Below are 19,452 nucleotides of genomic sequence, written 5' to 3' on the forward strand. Positions count from 1 at the left end.
GTGCTTGATCATGCTTTTTGGACTCAATCAGAACATGTGTGCCAAGTGTTTGAACCTCTTTACAAAGTTTTACGAATCGTTGACACAAAAGTGTATCCTACTATGGGGGTAATATATGAGTTGATACGTCTAGTGAATGATGAATTGGAAAGAAAAAAAGGTGCAAGGTGGGCCATAAAGATAATTGAAGACCGATGGTGTAAAACATTATACCACGATTTGCATGCAGTAGGTATAAATTATGTCATAATTTGCAATTCATTTCTTTAGTTGCATAAGTATTATTTCTCTTATTAGAGTATGTGTTTCTTTGAATAGCATATTGTTTGAATCCTCGGTACCAATACAGACCCGGTATTGGAGACGATGGTACCCTTATATGTGTTGTACATAATGTATACTCTAAATTAGACCCTGCATCACCAGCAGTTGGCCAATTTGGAAATGAGGTACACAATTATTTAAATTATAATAATTACTTTGTTGGATTAAACTAACACGATTTATTGAATTCAGCTAACATGGTTTAAAGATGCAAGAAGAACTTTTGGAGAACTAACATCAGTTGCTGCTCGAACAAAAATGTCTCCTAGTGAATGTAAACATATTTCATGATAAATTTATAATAGAATTTGTTGGAGTTATTAGGCTTATCAACATTGTTTTTCATTGTAACTAAATGGTGGATCATGTATGGGACCGATGTACCAACTGTGAGAAAGTTAGCAATCAAAGTATTATCACAAACAGCTTCCTCATCTACTTGTGAAAGAAATTGGAGCACATTTGCACTCATACACACAAAGCAAAGAAATAGGTTGGCTCATAGTAGGTTGGAAAAATTAGTTTATTGCTACTACAACATGAAGCTTCAAATTCGAGATAAGGAAGCAGAAATAGATCATGTCGACCGTGGTGACCCACTAGATGTGTTTGATATTGTTGCTGAAGATGATGATACAGAGGGTAACCAACTTTATCAATGGATTAGACCTCTTCATTTAGATGATGATGAAGGCAACCCAGCTCCTAGAGTTGCTGAAGAAGCACGTAATGAAGGGATAAATGTAGAAAGAATATTAGCGGAGGAGGTGAGATCTAGCAGCGCTGACTCTTTGGAAGAACTTTTGCGCCCAAGACCAAGAAACACTTGAATTCCACCTTCTTCCAATCCTACACAACCACAACATTGTGCTGATACTAATGATAGCTTTAGTACAAGATCAGGAGGAGACTCACCTACCACCGGAGGTAGGAATGATGAAGGATATAGTGGAGCTGGAGGTAAAGGTGGTGGATATGGAAACTATGTTGAACCACCTCCCGGATTTATGAGCCCCTTCACTGGTGAGGCAAACTTCACGCATGTAACACAGGATGAGGACCATGGCAGTAGGCGAGCAGGACCAGGAATTGGTGCCATAGGTAAGGACTATACTCGTAGAGAAAGAGGTAATGGGATTTTGTCAAGTCAAAAAGATGACTCGTTATCTATAACTCGGACTCTATTGGATTGGGAAGTAGTAACTATGGTTATACTCATAACCAACCATTTCCCTACCCTTCATATCTCATTCCTGTTGGGATGGAATCGAGTGACTCATGGAAACAATCCGAGACTCAATCTTCAAATGATTTTGCTTATGGACAAGGTCAACCAATCTCGGATCCATATGAGTGGGATGTTAACAATTACATACAAAACTATTTTGGGGATTTATCATTTGATAACTACTCTTCATAATACACTCACTATACACATAGAGATGATAAAGATAGTGAAAATTTTGAACCTCATAGGAACTCTATGTGGTACTAAGTCACTCATGTATTTTACCATGAAATGTATAAAGTGTAAAATATTGTACTAATTCATTATATATAAATGATTATGGTGTGTTTAAACTTCTTTCATTTATTACTACATATTTTCTACACTTACAATGTTTGCCAGCTCGCTATATAATCAACTTGATAATGTTAAATCCATCATGCAATGCATTTCCTTCCAATTTTTTGTGATAAACTAATAGATAATTGACTAAATAAACATCCTGCAAAGTTTCAATAAAAATTTTCAAGTTTTTCTTACAATTTCCGTGGTTTCTATATTATTTTTATCGATATCGATATTATCCCGATATTTCCATCGATATTTCCGTGTTTTCAGACTACCGATATTTCCGATAGTATCGATATTTAATACCTTGGTGGTAGGGGAGGAGATTGGGGACCGAACTGTAAAAATATTTCACCTTCTAATTTCTCCATGCGTTTACCAACATAATGAAAAGAAAAAGAAAATTGTAAATTTCCTTTAAAATTTATAATCAAATGCCAAAAAAAATAATGTAAATTTCTTCATATTATCTAGACAACTTTAATAATATTTTTTCGTCAATAACTTTAATAATTACTCAACTAAAAATAATTAGTGGATATATGAAGGGCCATTTGGGATTGCTGATAGAGAATTAGAAGTGCCTTCTGTAACTAAAAGTACTTATGACCATGTACGACTATTAGGAAGTACTTGGATTTGAATGAAAATTCTGACATGTTTATACTATAAAAACACTTTTCGCAAAAATGCTTATGACCAGAAATACTTCTTACAAAAGCAGTACCCATTAAACGAATCTTAAGTTACATGGTTATACTTTGAAGTTGTGGAAGCTTGCATTGCATTGACATGGAAACATCTCATGCAGTTGGTTGTAGATGGAACACAAATATACATCAAATTTGTCCATTGCAGAAAATATATACAGAGTGTATATATAAAGCTAGCTAGCACAATATTTCACTTTCACCAAAAAAAAAAAAAATATATATATATATATATATATATATATATATATATATATATATATATTTCACTTCAACAATAGTCATCAGTACTTTTTATATATTTTGACGTCTTTCCAACGTGATTCCATGTAGTAGCTTATGTTAGCCGGTGCAGCATGAACTCCACATTTGAAGTAAACAAATCTCCTGGCCCTTGATCCTTCACCCAAAATTTCTGGACTCCGTCAATGAAAACAATCACGCTCCCTCCGTCAACGTCATGGATTATGTTAAGTTTGCATCTCGTGTCGTAAAGATTTGTAGCCACCAAATCTCGACTATAATACCTCATGCCGCCGTTATATATTCTTAGGATTGTAGCCGTAGCACCCTTAGCTGCTCCATGGAGCTGTGCAACTGTAGCACCAGAGGTTGCATTTGGCACAAATCCATACCCTTCAAATTGCCATATTCCCGATGAGTAGTCAAGTCCCTCCATAAAACTTAGCTCTAGCTGATGATTGCTTTTTCTTCAGACGATATATGGACCTGGACCACCCATTCTAGAAGCGTTTTACATAAAACGTATACAAAGTTTAGCAAAAAGCACAAACAAATTTGTATACGTACTTATACAGAAGCATTTTATATTCATATATATATATATATATATATATATATATATATATATGAATGTGGACCATATAAGTCAACCTGATCAATAGTTTATATTCACTGTCTAAATGTAAAATCACACATTTGATAAAATTTAACATGATCAATGACTAAGATCCATATTTTGAATAAGTAATTCTTTCTCACGGTATATATAGAGTAATGTTCTCTCTAATCGAATCATCTAACGACGTAAGAGTATTCATAATACGTCTATAAGACAAGGGTATTCTATTAGACAGTCTGACAACATAAGAGACTTATCCGGTAAACTCTGACCCTGAACAACATATTCAGTGAAAAATCATCTTAATAAAATCCATCATATATGAACATAAACATTTATTAGTAGGATTATGGGGCTTGTCATATATTGCAGGCTGGGAGGCGTACCCGTATGCGAACTTCCGTACGTGGCTGGGTTTGGCTATTAGGGTCATGGGGCTCGTCATCAGCATAGACTAGGGATGGGCAAAATACCCATGGATATGGGTAACCACGGTTACCCGCCCATTTAAAGTTGATGGTTATGGTTATGGGTAACCGTTTAGACAAATAAACGGTTATGGGTATAACCGTTTATCCATAAAATTTAAATGGCCGGTTATGGGTATTATCCGCGGTTATAACGGATATCCATCGGTTATGGGTAATATTCATGGTTATAACGGGTATCCATTTACCCATTTAATTTAATATATGAAAAATTTTAAAAAAATTAAATCGGATATGAAATTTGATTTTACCCCAACGACGACATTCAATTCCATTCAATTCATATAAACTTCTCATATAATGCAGGCATATTGTATACAAGTACATTTCGCGACATCATTTAAGTTACTCAAAATTATGTCACTTTATCAAAAGAAATTCTCACTTTATCAAAAAAAATTATGACAAATTTTTCTTTTGTAATTTTCAAATTGTTAAAAAAAAATAATGTAGACGGGCGAAAAAAAAGGTAAATGGGTAAAAAAAGGATAAACGGGCGAAAAAATAGGTAAACGGGTAAATGGTTATGGTTATGGTTAAATGGGTAAATGGTTATTGGTAAATGGGTACACGGTTATGGGTATGAATAATCGTTTATAAACGGTTATGGTTATGGGTATAACCATTTATGTAATTACCCAACAGGTAAACGGTTATGCGGGTATGAACATAAACGGTTATGGGTAAAATAACCGCGGTTACCCGCCCGCATAACCATTGCCCATCCCTAGCATAGACCCACATACGCCTTACTCCGTTGTCCCTTTACTCCATTTATCCAACAAAATTTTTATCGTATTACCATTTCCAATTCGCCATAGTAGCTTATGCAAAAGTTTAGCCCCCTTCAAGAATTGTTGAATTATAAGTCTATAGCTGATTAGGAATAAATCTTAGTATGAATATATGTATGCACTTGCGTTAAAATACCAAGTGATAAGTTGTATGGTTGTAAGGCAAGAATTGCCATGTGTTGCAATCCTACCAACTAGCTAGATGAAGGGTCAAGATTGGTTTGTAATCAGAAGAGCATCCAATGTGGTCCTAACGATTATATTCCTCCTGCACGTTTTGTGTGCTGTATGAGAGACTGAAAACCTTAATGAAAAATATGATTGCTTCTCTGTGACCTGCAGAGAGCATTAACATTCCTTTTGTGAGCTTTCCATTTTCTAACGTTCTTTTCTTCCTTATCTCATCTTCCATTCTTCCGCAATGTACCAGAAGAATCTCAGAATCACAATATGACCTCAGAGATAGGTTCGATCAATTGAGCTGAATTGAAGCTTGCTCAAAGCTCAGTGAAAGTCGCGCGGAGACCCATTACCATCTGAGAAGAGAATTCATCTCATTCGGACCAAGGATGTCTGGATCGGGAGGCTCGGAGGTGAGAACTCCAAATTTCTCCGGTGAGAAGTATAAGTTCTGGAGAATCAAGATGGTAACGATTTTCAAATTGCACGGGTTGTGGAATCTGGTGGAAAAGGGAGTTAAAATCTCTGATTCGAAGAAGAAGAAGGTTGAAGGATCATCGAAGGATGATGGAGATGAAAAAATGGCAGCTGTGTCGATGAAAGACATAAAGGCTATAGGAATCATTCAGAATGCAGTCTCAAATCAGATCTTCCCACGAATTGCCAATGCTAAATCCGCAAAGATGGCATGAGATTTGTTTATGGAGAATATCACGGTGATGATTAAGTAAGATCTGTAAAATTGCAAAATCTGAGACGAGAGTTCGAATATGCTAGAATGCATGATGATGAAACTCTGTCTGGATATCCTACTCGGCTAAATGACTTGATAAATCAAATGAAAATGTTTGGTGAAGTTCTTCCTAATGAGAGATTAGTACATAAGGTCTTAATTAGCCATAGTAAGCCTTATTATTCTATATGTCTAGTTATTGAGAATACAAATTGTTTGGTGACCGTAGAATTGCATGAGGTAGTTGCCATTTTAAAAAGTCAAGAGCAAAGGTTTGATTTACACAGTGTGGATCAAACTGAAAGATCTTTTGCCCCACTCTCTATGAATCCAAGGTACCGTTTGGTATGCAGATGGGTCGTTCCAGGGGGAAGAGGTGGAACGAAAAATCAGCCAAATTTCGTCCCATGGGACAACCCGTTCCACAGTTTTTAGGCGCACCAAACGTGGGACGGAATGACTCGTCCCGTTCCGTCCCGTCCCGTCCCACGTACCAAACGGTACCCAAAAGAACAAAACAAAAGTGGTGGTACTTATGCTGGTTCATCCAGATTTCAGAGAAACTAGAATCCCAAAGGCAAGAAATGGGAATCAAAACCAAAGTTTCATAGAAATTTCCTGGAAACAATTATCAGAATATGAATGCATCTCAGTCATTGAGTCAAGAGACCACAAAGCCTTAGTCCAAGGTGTGTTTTAAGTACCATTTTGGTAAGTGCAGACACAAAGGGAAACCAAAATGCTTCAATTGTGATAAGTTTGTGACACGCCCTGATCCCAATATTCCCTGAATGCCAAGATAAGCATGTGTTGGCCGACACCCGAAGGTGACGAAAATCATTTATTGAATGCAAATGCTGATAACAAAGGAATAGATAAGGTTTATAAATGTAAAAGAATAAAGAATATGCATTTAAGGAACGTGTTCAGCGCACACATCTAATCTAGAACACTAAAAGAATTAATATAAAAATTGGTTGAACAAAGGAGTGGGTCCTACACCGAGAGGACTCGAATATGCCGATGCGAAAATACCTGGATGCTAGGATTGTATGCCTCGATTCTAGGTCCTGAAGGGGGCGCAAAACAAACATGAGTGGACCAAGTTGATATATATATATATATATATATATATATATATATGTTTGTACCATACTTAGGGCCTCCGTATTTAGATCTCGTATAAATACTCGAGGGACTCAAATGTAATTATGTAATAAATGAAGGGGAAAATATGTAATAAGTAAGGAGCCCTTATTCTATAAAATGACTCCTCACTCTCCTCATTAAGGGGGCCAAGTTCTTTTTTTTAATGACCAAACAATACATTGAGGAGTCCTTTAGGCATGGGAAGAGAGCACACAGAAAATAGGCTAGAGAGCACACTGCCTCTAGCCTTCTTGTATATTCACCAATCAGAGTGAAACAATATCAACATCAGTGTGGACGTAGCCCAAACGTTGGGGTGAACCACGATACATCTTGTGTTCTTTACTTTCTTGCTGATTCACGGTCGAATTTACGTTGTTCCAAGACCCCTCTGGTTTTGTGCATCAACATTTGGTGCCGTCTGTGGGAATCGACACGAAAAACTAAGTCGATTCTCTTTCATTTTTTCACCTCCACTGTGAAACTGCAAAATCTACAAAAACCCAACAACCCAAAGCTTTCCTAGAAAACCCACAGAGCCACATCCTTTCTCACTCAGTCTCTTTCTCTGCAACTGCAAGACAAAATCCCATAACTTCTCTCTCTCTCACCTCTCTCTCTCATTTCTTTCCCTCCCTCCCCAAAAATCGCCTGGTGCGTAGTTGCCTTTTTCAACTTGGACGAGCAATCAATCGTCTTCCCATCACCAGTCCCCACCCCTACGACTTCTGGATTCTAGAGCGAGAAAGTTTCAGAGGAGAGAGAGAGACTTGGGGTCTGGAGGATCGTGGACTGAAAAACAATGGCTTTACAGACCAGTATCAGCAGCAATGCCCTGCTCTCGACATCTTTGTCGGTTCCATCTAGGGCCGCTTCCGTTCGACTCTGAGCCCGAATGGTCGGAGGAAAACGGGAGGGGGAGGAAGGGTTTGTATGATCGCATGGAGAAGCAGCACCGGTGGTGATGGCGGCGGAAAGAAGGGAGTGCCCAGTTCGAATTATTTGGTGCCCCTTGACAAATCGTTTTCGTATACCAACTCGTCCTGCATCACTCGCCCTCTCGCTGAAATCCTCAGAGACCTCAATAAGAGAATCCCTGACAACATCATCCAGACGCCACCTGAAAATCCCTCCTCCACCTTCATCCCCTGGTACCATGCGAACCGGATGTTGAGCTTCTACGCTCTTGGATGGTGTGGAGATATTTGTGATGTTATATTTCTAACAATGGAAGTGTGACTGTGGTATACCGTGTCACTGTACGTGGATCTGATGGAGAGATGAAATCCAACAAGTTCCGAATTGGAATGGACTTCTTCCACAAGGCCAAGGCGGTGCACCTCCACAGCCACCACGACAAGTACCTCTTAGCGAAGGAGGATGAAGAGTCCGTCACCCTGGAACGAAATGGGTTGTCCACGAAGGCACGGTGGACCGTTGAGGTCGTAACCGAAACCGACAACATCATCTGACTCAAGAGCTGTTTCGGTAAGTACCTCACCGTCTCCAACCAGCCTTACCTCCTCGGCATGATCGGCCAGAAAGTGCTCCAGACTCTACCTCAGCGGCTCAACTCCTTCATCCAGTGGGAGCCCGTAAGGGATGGCAAGCAAGTCCGGCTCAAGACCAGGTACAACAACTTCCTCCGAGTTAAATTGTTGGGTTATGATTATTCGGGTTACGGACAGTCTCTGGTGGGATTTCGTTTCTTGTCATCGTCTACTGGGCATGACTTTTTTTATCATGGCTTTTAACCGACCACCAAATACTTTTATTATTATATCTTCTTCATGACCAAAATAGTGACGATGACAGCTCCCGGCCTTCGTGGCCCATCATCTCAAGATGGGGGAAACAAAAGCAAAAGCAAGTCTGCAGGTGAGTATGTCTGGAGGTGGAGAGACAGAAAGAGGTGCGGTGGAAAAGAGAAAGTAAAAACAAAAGCAAAAGCAAGTCTGCAGGTGAGTATGTCTGGAGGTGGAGAGACAGAGAGAGGTGCGGTGGAAAAGAGAAAGTAAAAGCAAAAGCAAAAGCTCAAAGTCATTTCAATTGTGCAGATGTTATCCCACTATCCAACCATCTGCCATACCAACCTTCTGCATGAGCTTTTTTGAATGATGTGATTTACTTTTCTTATCTTTTACAAACATCTGTATAAACCCACCATAGTGTAATCATAAATAAAGAAAAAAAGGAAGCATGCCAAAAAAAAGGGCAAAATAGTGGGTTGGAATGTTATGTGGAGGGCGAAGACACATATGCCCAAAAGAGCCAGGCCATATGGCTTCAAACTCCAACCTCCATCCGTCCGCTTAAAGTTCACCTTCTATTATCACCAACCAGGTGATCAAAAGTACTTCAAATACTCCAAAATTATTCGGCAGCCTGTCATTATTATCACCAACCAGGTGATCAAAAGTACGTTCAGTACTCCAAAATTATTCAACAACCTGCCGCTATTATCACCAACCAGGTGATAAAAAGTACATCCAGTACTCCAAAATTATTTGGTAGCCTACCACTATTATCACCAACCAGGTGGTCAAAAGTTCGTCTAGTACTCCAAAATTATTCGGCAGCCTGCCGCTATTATCACCAACTAGGTGATCAAAAGTACGTCTAGTACTCCAAAATTATACATGAGCATCACTTATGTCAATCATATATAAACATTCATGAGCATCACTCATGTTAATCATACATAAACATTCATGAGCATCACTCATGTCAACATCCATGAGCATCACTCATATCAATCAACATAAACATTCATGAGCATCACTCATGTCAATAAGCTTCGAAAGCTTCATTTACAGAGCTCTAGCTTCGAAAGCTTCATTTACAAAGATCCAGCTTCAAAAGCTTCATTTACAAGAGCTCCAGCTTCGAAAGCTTCATTTACAAAGCTCTAACTTCAAAAGCTTTATTTACAAAAGCTCCAACTTCAAAGCTTCACTTGCGAAGCTTCACCTACAAAGCTTCAGTGCAGGGTATACAAAGACCGCCTCCGAACAACCGCCACTTCAGCCTATACATGGATTGAATTTGAAGTCTCCAGCTAACAGACTCTATTGACTGAAGACTTGGGGGACTACACTATGTACCATATATTGGGCTTCCGCAATTGGGCCTCATGAAAAATACTTGGGGGACTTAGCCCATTATTTATGTACTGAGAAACAAACCCTTATTCTATAAAAGAGACTCCCTCACTTTCATTAGAGAGCACCCATTATTCATGTATTGAGGAGTGAACCCTTATTTTATAAAAGGGACTCCCTCACTTCATTAGAGAGAGACTCTTAGCCCATCACTTATGTATTGAGGAGCGAGCCCTTATTCTATAAAAGGGACTCCCTCACTATCATTAGAAAGCATCGCCGCCTGCTGAGCAACCCCCTCGCTATGAGCATTAACTCTAGCTCATCATTTATGTATCGATGAGCGAGCCTTTATTCTATAAAGGGACCCCCTCACCATCATTAGAGAGCATCGCTGCCTGCTGAGCAACCGTCTTGCCGCAAGCATCAACTATAGCCCATCATTTATTTATTGAGGAGCGAGCCCTTATTCTATAAAATAAACTCCTTCACCATCATTAAAGAGCATCGCCGCCTGCTAAGCTACTGCCTCGCCGTAAGCATCAACTCTAGCCCATCATTTATGTATTGAGGAGCGAGCCCTTATTCTATAAAAGGGACTCCCTCACCTTCAACGCCACAAGCCGAGCCAACCAAGGCAACATAAGCCACAAGCCGAGCAGCCTCACATTGAGCACTGCCTCATATCGAGTATTCAATTCTAGACGACATCTAGTTACTTCTGCCCACACATGAACTGAATTTCAAGTCTCCAGCCAAAAGACTCTCTTGACTGAAGACTTGGGGGACTACTGTTTGTACCATACTTAGGGCTTCCGTATTTAGATCTCGTATAAATACTCGGGGGACTCAAATGTAATTATGTAATAAATGAATGAGCAAATATGTAATAAGTGAAGAGCCCTTATTCTATAAAAGGACTTCTCACTTTCCTCATTAAGGGGGCTAAGTTTTAGGCCATGGGAAGAGAGCACACAGAAAATAGGCTAGAGAGCACACTGCCTCTAGCCTTCTTGTATATTCACCATTCAGAGTGAAACAATATCAACATCAGTGTGGACGTAGCCTAAACATTGGGGTGAACCACGATACATCTTGTGTTCTTTACTTTCTTGCAGATTCACGGTCGGATTTATGTTGCTCCAAGACCCCTCCGGTTTTGTGCATCAACAATATATATATATATATATATATATATATATATAATAAAACAGTTATCAACATACTAACCCCGAGGTGTATATAAAGAACACTACTAGCATAATAAGTGATAAGTTTACTGAAAACCCTAGCATTAGACCTGCCATTCGTGTCGTGTTTTCCGTGTTCGTGTCTTTTTCGTGTCATACCTGATATCTTAACGGGTCGTGTCATGTAACACCCATTAAAATAAACGTGTAAAATGACCCGACCCGAAATCAACCCGATAATATTAACATGTAATATGACCCGACCCGTTACCCGTTAAAGAAAATATAATTTAAACCAATAAATAATCAAATGAAAAACATAATACTAAATAAGTATATACATACCATATTGTTGCATCCAAAACATAAAAACACAATTTTCTTTTAAGTATATTTTCACTTACCTAAAGTCTTTAATAGTTTTTTAATTAATGTAGAAATGTAAAAAATATAGAAAAAATATATAAACACTCGTAATGACAAGTTTTACAACTTTTATGAAGAGCTTAACTTCGAAATTCGCTACTATAATAATATAAATCATATATCAAAATTTAAGCGTTGATTGTTGTTTACATTTATGCTTCATTGTTCTCATCAAATTTTGTTTTTTTTCAGATTTTGTTTTTTGAAAACTTGATCTATTAGAGGATGCAGGAAGATGAACGGTTTGGATCGTTGATATTATATTCAGAGCTTTACAGTTAGTGAAAATATTGCTTGATGTTTTTAAAGTTTCTACAAACTATATGATATCGACTCATATTTTAGTTAATCGTAAATATCGAAACGTGATATCAAAGATCTGAACGTTCATCTTCTTACATCCACCAGATGATCATGTTTTCAAGAAAGAAAATTTTAAAAATGAAATTCAGTAAGAAGAATAAAGCATAAATGGCAATCGACGGTTAAATATAAATTTAAGGTTTATGTATTATAGTGTTGGATTTCGAAGCTGACCCCTTCATGAAAATTGTAAAGTTTGTCACTATGAGTCATTGTATATTTTTTTTTTTTTACATTTTTTACACTTCTACAATAATTATTATTAATTTTGCCCTCAAATAAAAAACATTATTCATGAAGGTTTGGAGGATTTTAAAATCTAAACTATAATGTAAATGTAACCATTATCTATTCGTGGAGGAATAATGATGAATCACAAGTGTTTATATATTCTTTCACATTTTTCTTACTTGCCTATACAAATACTATATTAGTTTATTTTAATTTTGAACAACAACATGTTAAGTAAAATTTATCCTAGCAATGATAATAAGGAACTCTCATAATAAAAATAAATAATGACTAAAACTTTTTTTTTTAAACTTATATAGAATAATAATACAAAACTATATATTTAATATAGAATATATTGTATATATTAATATGGCTACTGTATTTTATAATAAATTTTTTAGTAATTAAACTTTAAAATTATCAAAATAAATTTTTTCTTAACGGGTCGAAACGGGTTACTCACGTGTTACCCACGTGTATACCCGTTAAGAACCCGTTAGTAACGGGTTCTTAACGAGTCACCCGATAATGACCCGATAAGTTATTGTGTTAACCCGAAACTTGTTATTTTTGTATCGTTTTCGTGTCGTGTCAGAAATTGCCGGGTCTACCTAGCATGCCAAAAAAATCTCAAAAGACATATCGCGGCAAAACATCACGGAAAACAAAATATCAATCGTCTCACAGATCGTCTTGTAAGCGCGATGTGCTGCCAGTAAGATCACTGAATAAATATAACTCCCAGCCCTATGCCAGCACCGTGGTCTCTCCGCCCGTAGCCAGAGATTTCCAACTCCCAGCCCAATGCCTGCTCTGTGTCCTTTAGCCCGTAGCTAGGGATTATTTCTCCCAGCCTAACTGCCAACACCAGATCCTCGCCCCAGGCGGCATAGTGTCCACTAGGTACGCACAAATAGTTACACCTCTCAAATATAACCACTTCATAGTATAAAGTCATCCATCGTCTATACTATAAAGAGGGGTTTTGAAAACATGTTCTAGCATCCTATCGTCGTCCATCAGATAGTCTACCAGTACATGGTTTTTATAGAAAATACGATATATTAAAATATAGCTCAATATAGGCCAATAATTAATTCCTTACAAAATAACAAGACGTTAATCAATATTTCAATAAACATGCTTAACATAAAATCAGTTCATAAACTTGTAAGGCATGCATTTCATTTATGCAAATAAACTATAAAATTATGCAAATTTTAGAAGGGGTCCGCTCACAGTACTTAGCCGCCGAAAAGTCACGCAGCTAGCAAAGATAGAAACGCCACTATAATTGCCCCTAAGCATATTGCCCATAAGCATATAAAGAGTCCAATTAATAAAACTATATAATAGCAATTGAATTTGTGAAAACAAACGTTGGAAACAGATTTAGAACGTCGAATTATCCTAAGAAGGGTCCTGGATAAATTTCGTAAAAAGTCAACAGAATATCCCTAGAATATTCCAAAGAATATTTCCTGACGAAATATTCTTTAATGGAATATTCCCTGACGGAATATTTCCCATAAAAAGTTATGGGCCGGTTAGGGTTTAGGGTTTAGCTAATTAGGTGGGCTAGGTTTAGAGGAGAGGGCTTAGGGCCCCGGTTCAAAAGGCCCGAAGGCCTTAAGCCTAAGGGTTTTGGGTTTTTAGATAAAAAGGTTTAGGGCCTTAGCTAATTTGGCCCAAAGGCCTTCAACTTAAAACAATTAATAATTAAAACAAAACAATTATATATATAAAAATAAAAAAAGGTTTTGGGTATTGAAACGAGCCTAAAACCCGATAGTTTTCCAAATGGCCTGAAAGGCCTATCCTGTCGGAGGTGCACGCGGGAGCTATCCCAACTCCAGCCGACTGCAAACATGGACCTTAGGGTCCGATCTAGGTATAAAACATAGAGGGAGAAGAGGGGAGTGAAGTTATACCTTTTGTTCGCCTTGGAATGGCCGATGATGTTCGAAAATCAGGTTTGGGTGCCCTCGGTTTGCTTAGGCTTCCCTGGGCTCCGTCGAGCCTCACAGGCCGAGAGAGAGGGAGAGATAGACAACGAGATAATGATGATGATGTCGAGGAGTGAGTGAGTAAGGGAGTGTGTGTGTGTGTGGATCTGAGAGCGAGAGAGATACGGGAAAAAGAGTTTGAAAGGGAAGAGCTGGAAGAGAGAATAGAGGGGGTCACGGGGTGGGGGAAAAGGGAAGAAAATAATGGGGAGTTATGGTGCTGCCAAGTGGTAGCTAGGGAGTGGAGGAGAAAATAAAAATATTTAATTTGAATAAAACTTTGGGAATTTATAAAATTACATATAAATTTGGGGGTGGGGTTTAACAGTTTGGACATTGGGCTAGGGAATGTCCTGCTGGAAAACCAGTGCAAAAGGCAAATAATGCAAATCTGGTGAAGATGACAGGAAACCTATTTTATGCAAATAGCACAATCACAAAACCAAAGATGAATGGAAAGTGGTACATTGACAGTGGTTGTAGCAACCACATGACAGGAAATGTGAAATTGCTTATTGATATGAGAACCCACATAGTTGGCAAAGTTCAAATGCCAATTGGAGACCTCGTAAATGTTGCAGGAATGGGTTCATTGGTGATTGATACAAACAAGGGCAGGAAGTATGTTAGAGAAGTAATGTACCTACCTGGTCTAAAAAATAATTTGCTAAGTGTTGGTCAAATGGATGAGCATGGATATTTCTTGGTGTTTGGTGGTGGAATGTGCAGTGTGTTTGATGGTCCATCACTGGAATGCTTAGTTTGAAAGTAAAGAAGAAAGTGAATAGGTGTTATCTGTTGTCTATTTTATCTGAAAATCAGGTTGTTTTGAAAGCTAGTGTCACTCATTCTACTGAGACTTGCACTTACACTTTGGTGGTCTCAAACAATTAAGAGAAAAGGAAATGGTACATGGTTTGCCTCAGCTTGAAGACTATAATGAAGTCTGTGAAAGTTGCCAATATGGAAAGAGCAAGTGCTCCACTTGAACTTATTCATGTTGAACCCATGAGGCATGACTCAATTGCTGGAAACAAGTATTTTATGCTCTTGATAGACGATCTCACCAAAATGACTTGGGTTTATTTCCTAAGATACAAGTCTAAAGCATTCAGTTGTTTTAGAAAATTCAAAGTTATGGCAGAACTGTAAAGTGGACTCAAGGTTAAATGTTTGAAAAATGATAGAGGAGGGGAGTTCAAATCATCGGAATTCGATCTATTCTATGAAAAAGAAGGAATACAAAGACAGTTCACTCTTGCATATACTCTATAGCAAAATGGAGTAGTGGAGAGAAAGAACATAAAGTGATTGAGATGGCAGAATCAATGTTGCATAAAAAGAGAATGCCATATCATTTCTGGGTAGAAGCAGTTCATACATCAGTGTACATTCTAAACAGATGCCCTACAAGAGCTTTGAACAATATCACACCTTTTGAAGCTTACTCTGGAAGGAAACCTGGAATTGCACACCTAAGAGTATTTGGTGCAATGTGTTATGTACATGTTCCAAGTGAACACAAACATAAACTTGAGCCTAAACATCAAGGGAGTGTTTGTGGGATATGCAACTTGTGAAAAAAAGGATATAGGGTGTTTGATCCAATATCTAAGAAGCTTGTCTTGTCAAGAGACATAGTTTTTATGAAGAGGCTGCCTGGAATTAGGAAAAGAACTCAAATCATTCTACCCTTACTACTGTAATCTTTGTTTATGGGGACATAAGCACATAAATGAATGAAAGGAAGGTGCAGACCCCTGCATCATCAACATCACATTCACCTAGAAGAGTTCTTAGTATTGGAGACTCTACTCAATCTAAGACATTTACCTCAGGTGAATCTATGAACATCTTAAGCTTAAATGAGAGGCACACCCAAGCATTTGATCATACACCTCTGAAATAGAGGAATCTGAATGAAGTGTTGGCTAAATGTAATATATGCATCATGGATCCATAGAAGTATGAGGATGCTAAACAAGATGAGTCTTGGTTAAAGGCAATGAAGGATGAGCTGTTTATAATTGAAAAGAATGATACCTGGAAGCTTGTTGACAAACCAACTGAGAAACCTATTATAGGGGTTAAATGGGTCTACAAAACCAAGTTAAATCTTGATGGGTCAGTGTTAAAGAACAAAGCAAGGTTGGTTGCAAAGGGCTATGCACAAAAGCCTGGTTTGGACTACAATGAAACCTACGCACCAATTGCTAGACTGGATACCATTAGAACTTTAATAGCTTTAGCTGCACAAAAGAGCTGGAAAGTGTATTAGTTGGATGTGAACTTGGGTTTCTTGAATGGAATATTACAAAAAGAGGTCTATGTTGAACAGCTTGAAGGTTTTGAAGTCAAAATCAAGGAAGAAAAGGTGTACAAGTTTCACAAGGCTCTCTATGGTCTGAAATAGGCACCAAGAGCCTGGTATGGTGAAATTGACAACTATTTCTCACAGTGTGGTTTTGAGAAGAGCTTAAGTGAAACAACTCTGTACATAAAGGCAAGGGGAGAAGATATTTTGATTGTTTCCATCTATGTGGATGATATAGTTTACATTGGTAGTTGCAAATCAATGATAAAAGATTTCAAGGAGGACTTGAAAATGAAGTATGAGATGACATACTTGTGCCTTCTTCATCACTTTCTTGGAATGGGAGTAATTCAAACTAACTCAAGCATTTTCATTCACAAAGAAGTATGCAAGTTCATTGTTGAGTAAGTTTGGCTTAAATGAAGCAAAGATTGTGACAACTCCTCTTGGAACTACTGAGAAGCTGTCTAAAGATGATGAAAGTGGATATGCAAGTGAGGAAATGTATAAGAGTATTGTCGGAAGCCTTCTATATCTCACTGCTACAGGGTCGGACATAATGTGTGCAACAAGTTTATTGGCTAGGTTCATGCACTGCCCTACAAATAGACACTATGGAACTGCAAAGAGGGTACTCAGGTATATCAAGGGAACCTTGGATTATGGTCTGGAGTATGTGAAGAGAAGAACAACTTGCTTAATTGGCTACTGTGATAATGATTGAGGTGGTTCATTGGAGGACAGCAAGAGCACATCAGGATATGCATTCTCATTTGGCAGTGGAGTGTTCTATTGGGCTTCAGTCAAGCAAAACTGTGTTGCACTCCCAATTGCAGAGGCAGAATACATAAGTGCATCAGAAGCAACAACTCAAGCAATATGGCTGAGGTTTGTATTTGAGATTTTGGAGAATTGCAAACTGAAGCAACCCCACTTCACTGTGATAACACTTCTGCCATTGCTATATCAAAGAATTATGTATTTCATCAAAAGACCAAGCACATTGATAGGAGGTACCATTTTATCAAGGATGCACTGCAGGAAAGCATCATTGATCTGGTCTATTGTCACACAGAAAAGCAATTGGCAGATATCTTCACAAAGGCTCTTGCAAATGATTGGTTTAGACTTAAAGGGGAGTGTTGAATTATTAAGTCTATAGCTGATTAGGAATAAATCTTAGTATTAATATGTGTATGCACTTGAGTTAAAATACTAAGTGATAAGTTGTATGGTTGTAAGGCAAGAATTACCATGTGTTGTAATCCTAGCAACTAGCTAGATGAAGGGTCAAGATTGGTTTGTAATCAGAAAAGCATCCAGTGTGGTCCTAACGGTTATATTCCTCCTGCATGTTTTGTGTGCGGTGTGAGAGATTGAAAACCTTAATGAAAAATATGATTGCTCCTCTGTGACTTGCAGAGAGCAGTAACATTCCTTTTGTGAGCTCTCCATTTTCTAATGTTCTTTTCTTCCTTATCTCATCTTCCATTCTTCCTCAATATACTAGAAGAATCTCATAATCACAACAAGAATACCGTTCCAAGTACAAGAAGAGAGTAAAGCAGTTTTTTATTGAGTAACTCACCCATATCACCTTTAATATATTCTGCTGAAAACTTTTGCCCAAAGACCAGTATCCCCCTACATCAATTTCCAAGAGTTCTTAACAAGAAGAGCCAAGTACAAAACTTTCAATTTTTTCAAGCCAAGCCCAGCAAGATGTTGTACTAGGATAGCACCAAACAAGCCTTATGGAACCAACTCAAGCTAACCCACATGAAATATATCAAATTGAATACAACAACAACAACAACAACAAAGCCTTTTCCCACTAAGTGGGGTCGGCTATATGAATCCTAGAACGCCATTGCGCTCGATTTTGTGTCATGTCCTCCGTTAGATCCAAGTACTCTAAGTCTTTTCTTAGGGTCTCTTCCAAAGTTTTCCTAGGTCTTCCGCTACCCCTTCGGCTCTGAACCTCTGTCCCGTAGTCACATCTTCGAGCCGGAGTGTCAGTAGGCCTTCTTTGCACATGTCCAAACCACCGTAACCGATTTTCTCTCATCTTTCCTTCAATTTCGGCTACTCCTACTTTACCTCAGATACCCTCATTCCCAATCTTATCCTTTCTCATGTGCCCACACATCCCACGAAGCATCTTCATCTCCGCTACACCCATTTTGTGTACGTGTTGATGCTTCACCGCTCAACATTCTGTGTCATACAGCATCGCTGGCCTTATTGTCGTCCTATAAAATTTTCCCTTGAGCTTCAGTGGCCTACGACGGTCACACAACACACCGGATGCACTCTTTCACTTCATCCATCCAGCTTGTATTCTATGGTTGAGATCTCCATCTAATTCTCTGTTCTTTTGTAAGATAGATCCTAGGTAGCGAAAACGGTCGCTTTTTGTGATCTTCGCTTGATTGCTCTGGTCATTAGTGTGGATAAGTATATAAATGGATAGAGACAGGAAAGCAAACACAAGATGTACGTGGTTCAACCAGGTTGGCTACGTCCACGGAATATAGGAGTTCTCATTAATTGTGAAGGGTTTACACAAGTACATAGGTTCAATCTCTCCTTTAGTGAGTACAAGTGAATGATTTAGTACAAATGACATTAGAAAATATTGTGGGAGAATGATCTTGTAATCACGAAACTTCTAAGTACCGAAGTGTGGTATCGTCTTGACCTGCCTTATTTGTCTCATAGGTAGATGTGGCATCTTCTCTGGAAGTACTCTTACTCCATCCAGGGGTGGTATCTTTAACTGGTGGAGATGCACAAGGTAATGTATCAATTTCACTTGAAGCTTACTTGTAGTTTCAGGCTTGGTTAAGTGCGATACAAACCATGTAGTAGGAGTCCTCCAAGTCGCCGAGCTAGGGGATCTGCTGAAAGAGGTGACAGACAAGGTAAACAATCAGAGCTCCAAGCAATCAGTCCCAGATCAGAAGTTTGATTTCGAGTTCCGGCTGATTGTTCTCATTCTC

General features: G+C 38.3%; 2 protein-coding genes across 2 annotated transcripts; one reads left to right on the forward strand and one right to left on the reverse strand.

Moving 5' to 3' along the window:
• Positions 1-2,947: 2,947 nt before the first annotated feature.
• On the reverse strand, positions 2,948-3,289 carry LOC114827300 (citrate-binding protein-like). Its single transcript, XM_029108944.1, has one exon. It carries the CDS (start codon positions 3,287-3,289, stop codon positions 2,948-2,950), a length of 342 nt encoding a protein of 113 aa, XP_028964777.1.
• A 2,034-nt stretch (positions 3,290-5,323) lies between these two features.
• On the forward strand, positions 5,324-14,902 carry LOC139188498 (uncharacterized). The gene is made up of 4 exons (XM_070806076.1): positions 5,324-5,620; positions 7,684-7,967; positions 8,051-8,258; positions 14,465-14,902. The coding sequence occupies exons 1-4, from the start codon at positions 5,324-5,326 to the stop codon at positions 14,900-14,902; spliced, it is 1,227 nt and encodes a 408-aa protein (XP_070662177.1).
• The last annotated feature ends 4,550 nt before the right edge of the window (positions 14,903-19,452 follow it).

Source organism: Malus domestica, chromosome 10 (genome assembly GCF_042453785.1).
Source record: "Malus domestica chromosome 10, GDT2T_hap1".
Classification (NCBI taxonomy): Eukaryota; Viridiplantae; Streptophyta; class Magnoliopsida; order Rosales; family Rosaceae; genus Malus; species Malus domestica.

Bases quoted from the DNA above. Each gene is read 5' to 3' on its own strand.
- LOC114827300 (XM_029108944.1), bottom strand. From the start codon at position 3,289: ATGGAGGGACTTGACTACTCATCGGGAATATGGCAATTTGAAGGGTAT.
- LOC139188498 (XM_070806076.1), top strand. From the start codon at position 5,324: ATGTCTGGATCGGGAGGCTCGGAGGTGAGAACTCCAAATTTCTCCGGT. The intron at 5,621-7,683 runs GCATGAGATTTG...GGTTCCATCTAG, and splicing joins ATGCTAAATCCGCAAAGATG to GGCCGCTTCCGTTCGACTCT. The intron at 8,259-14,464 runs GTCGTAACCGAA...GGGGTTTAACAG, and splicing joins AGGCACGGTGGACCGTTGAG to TTTGGACATTGGGCTAGGGA.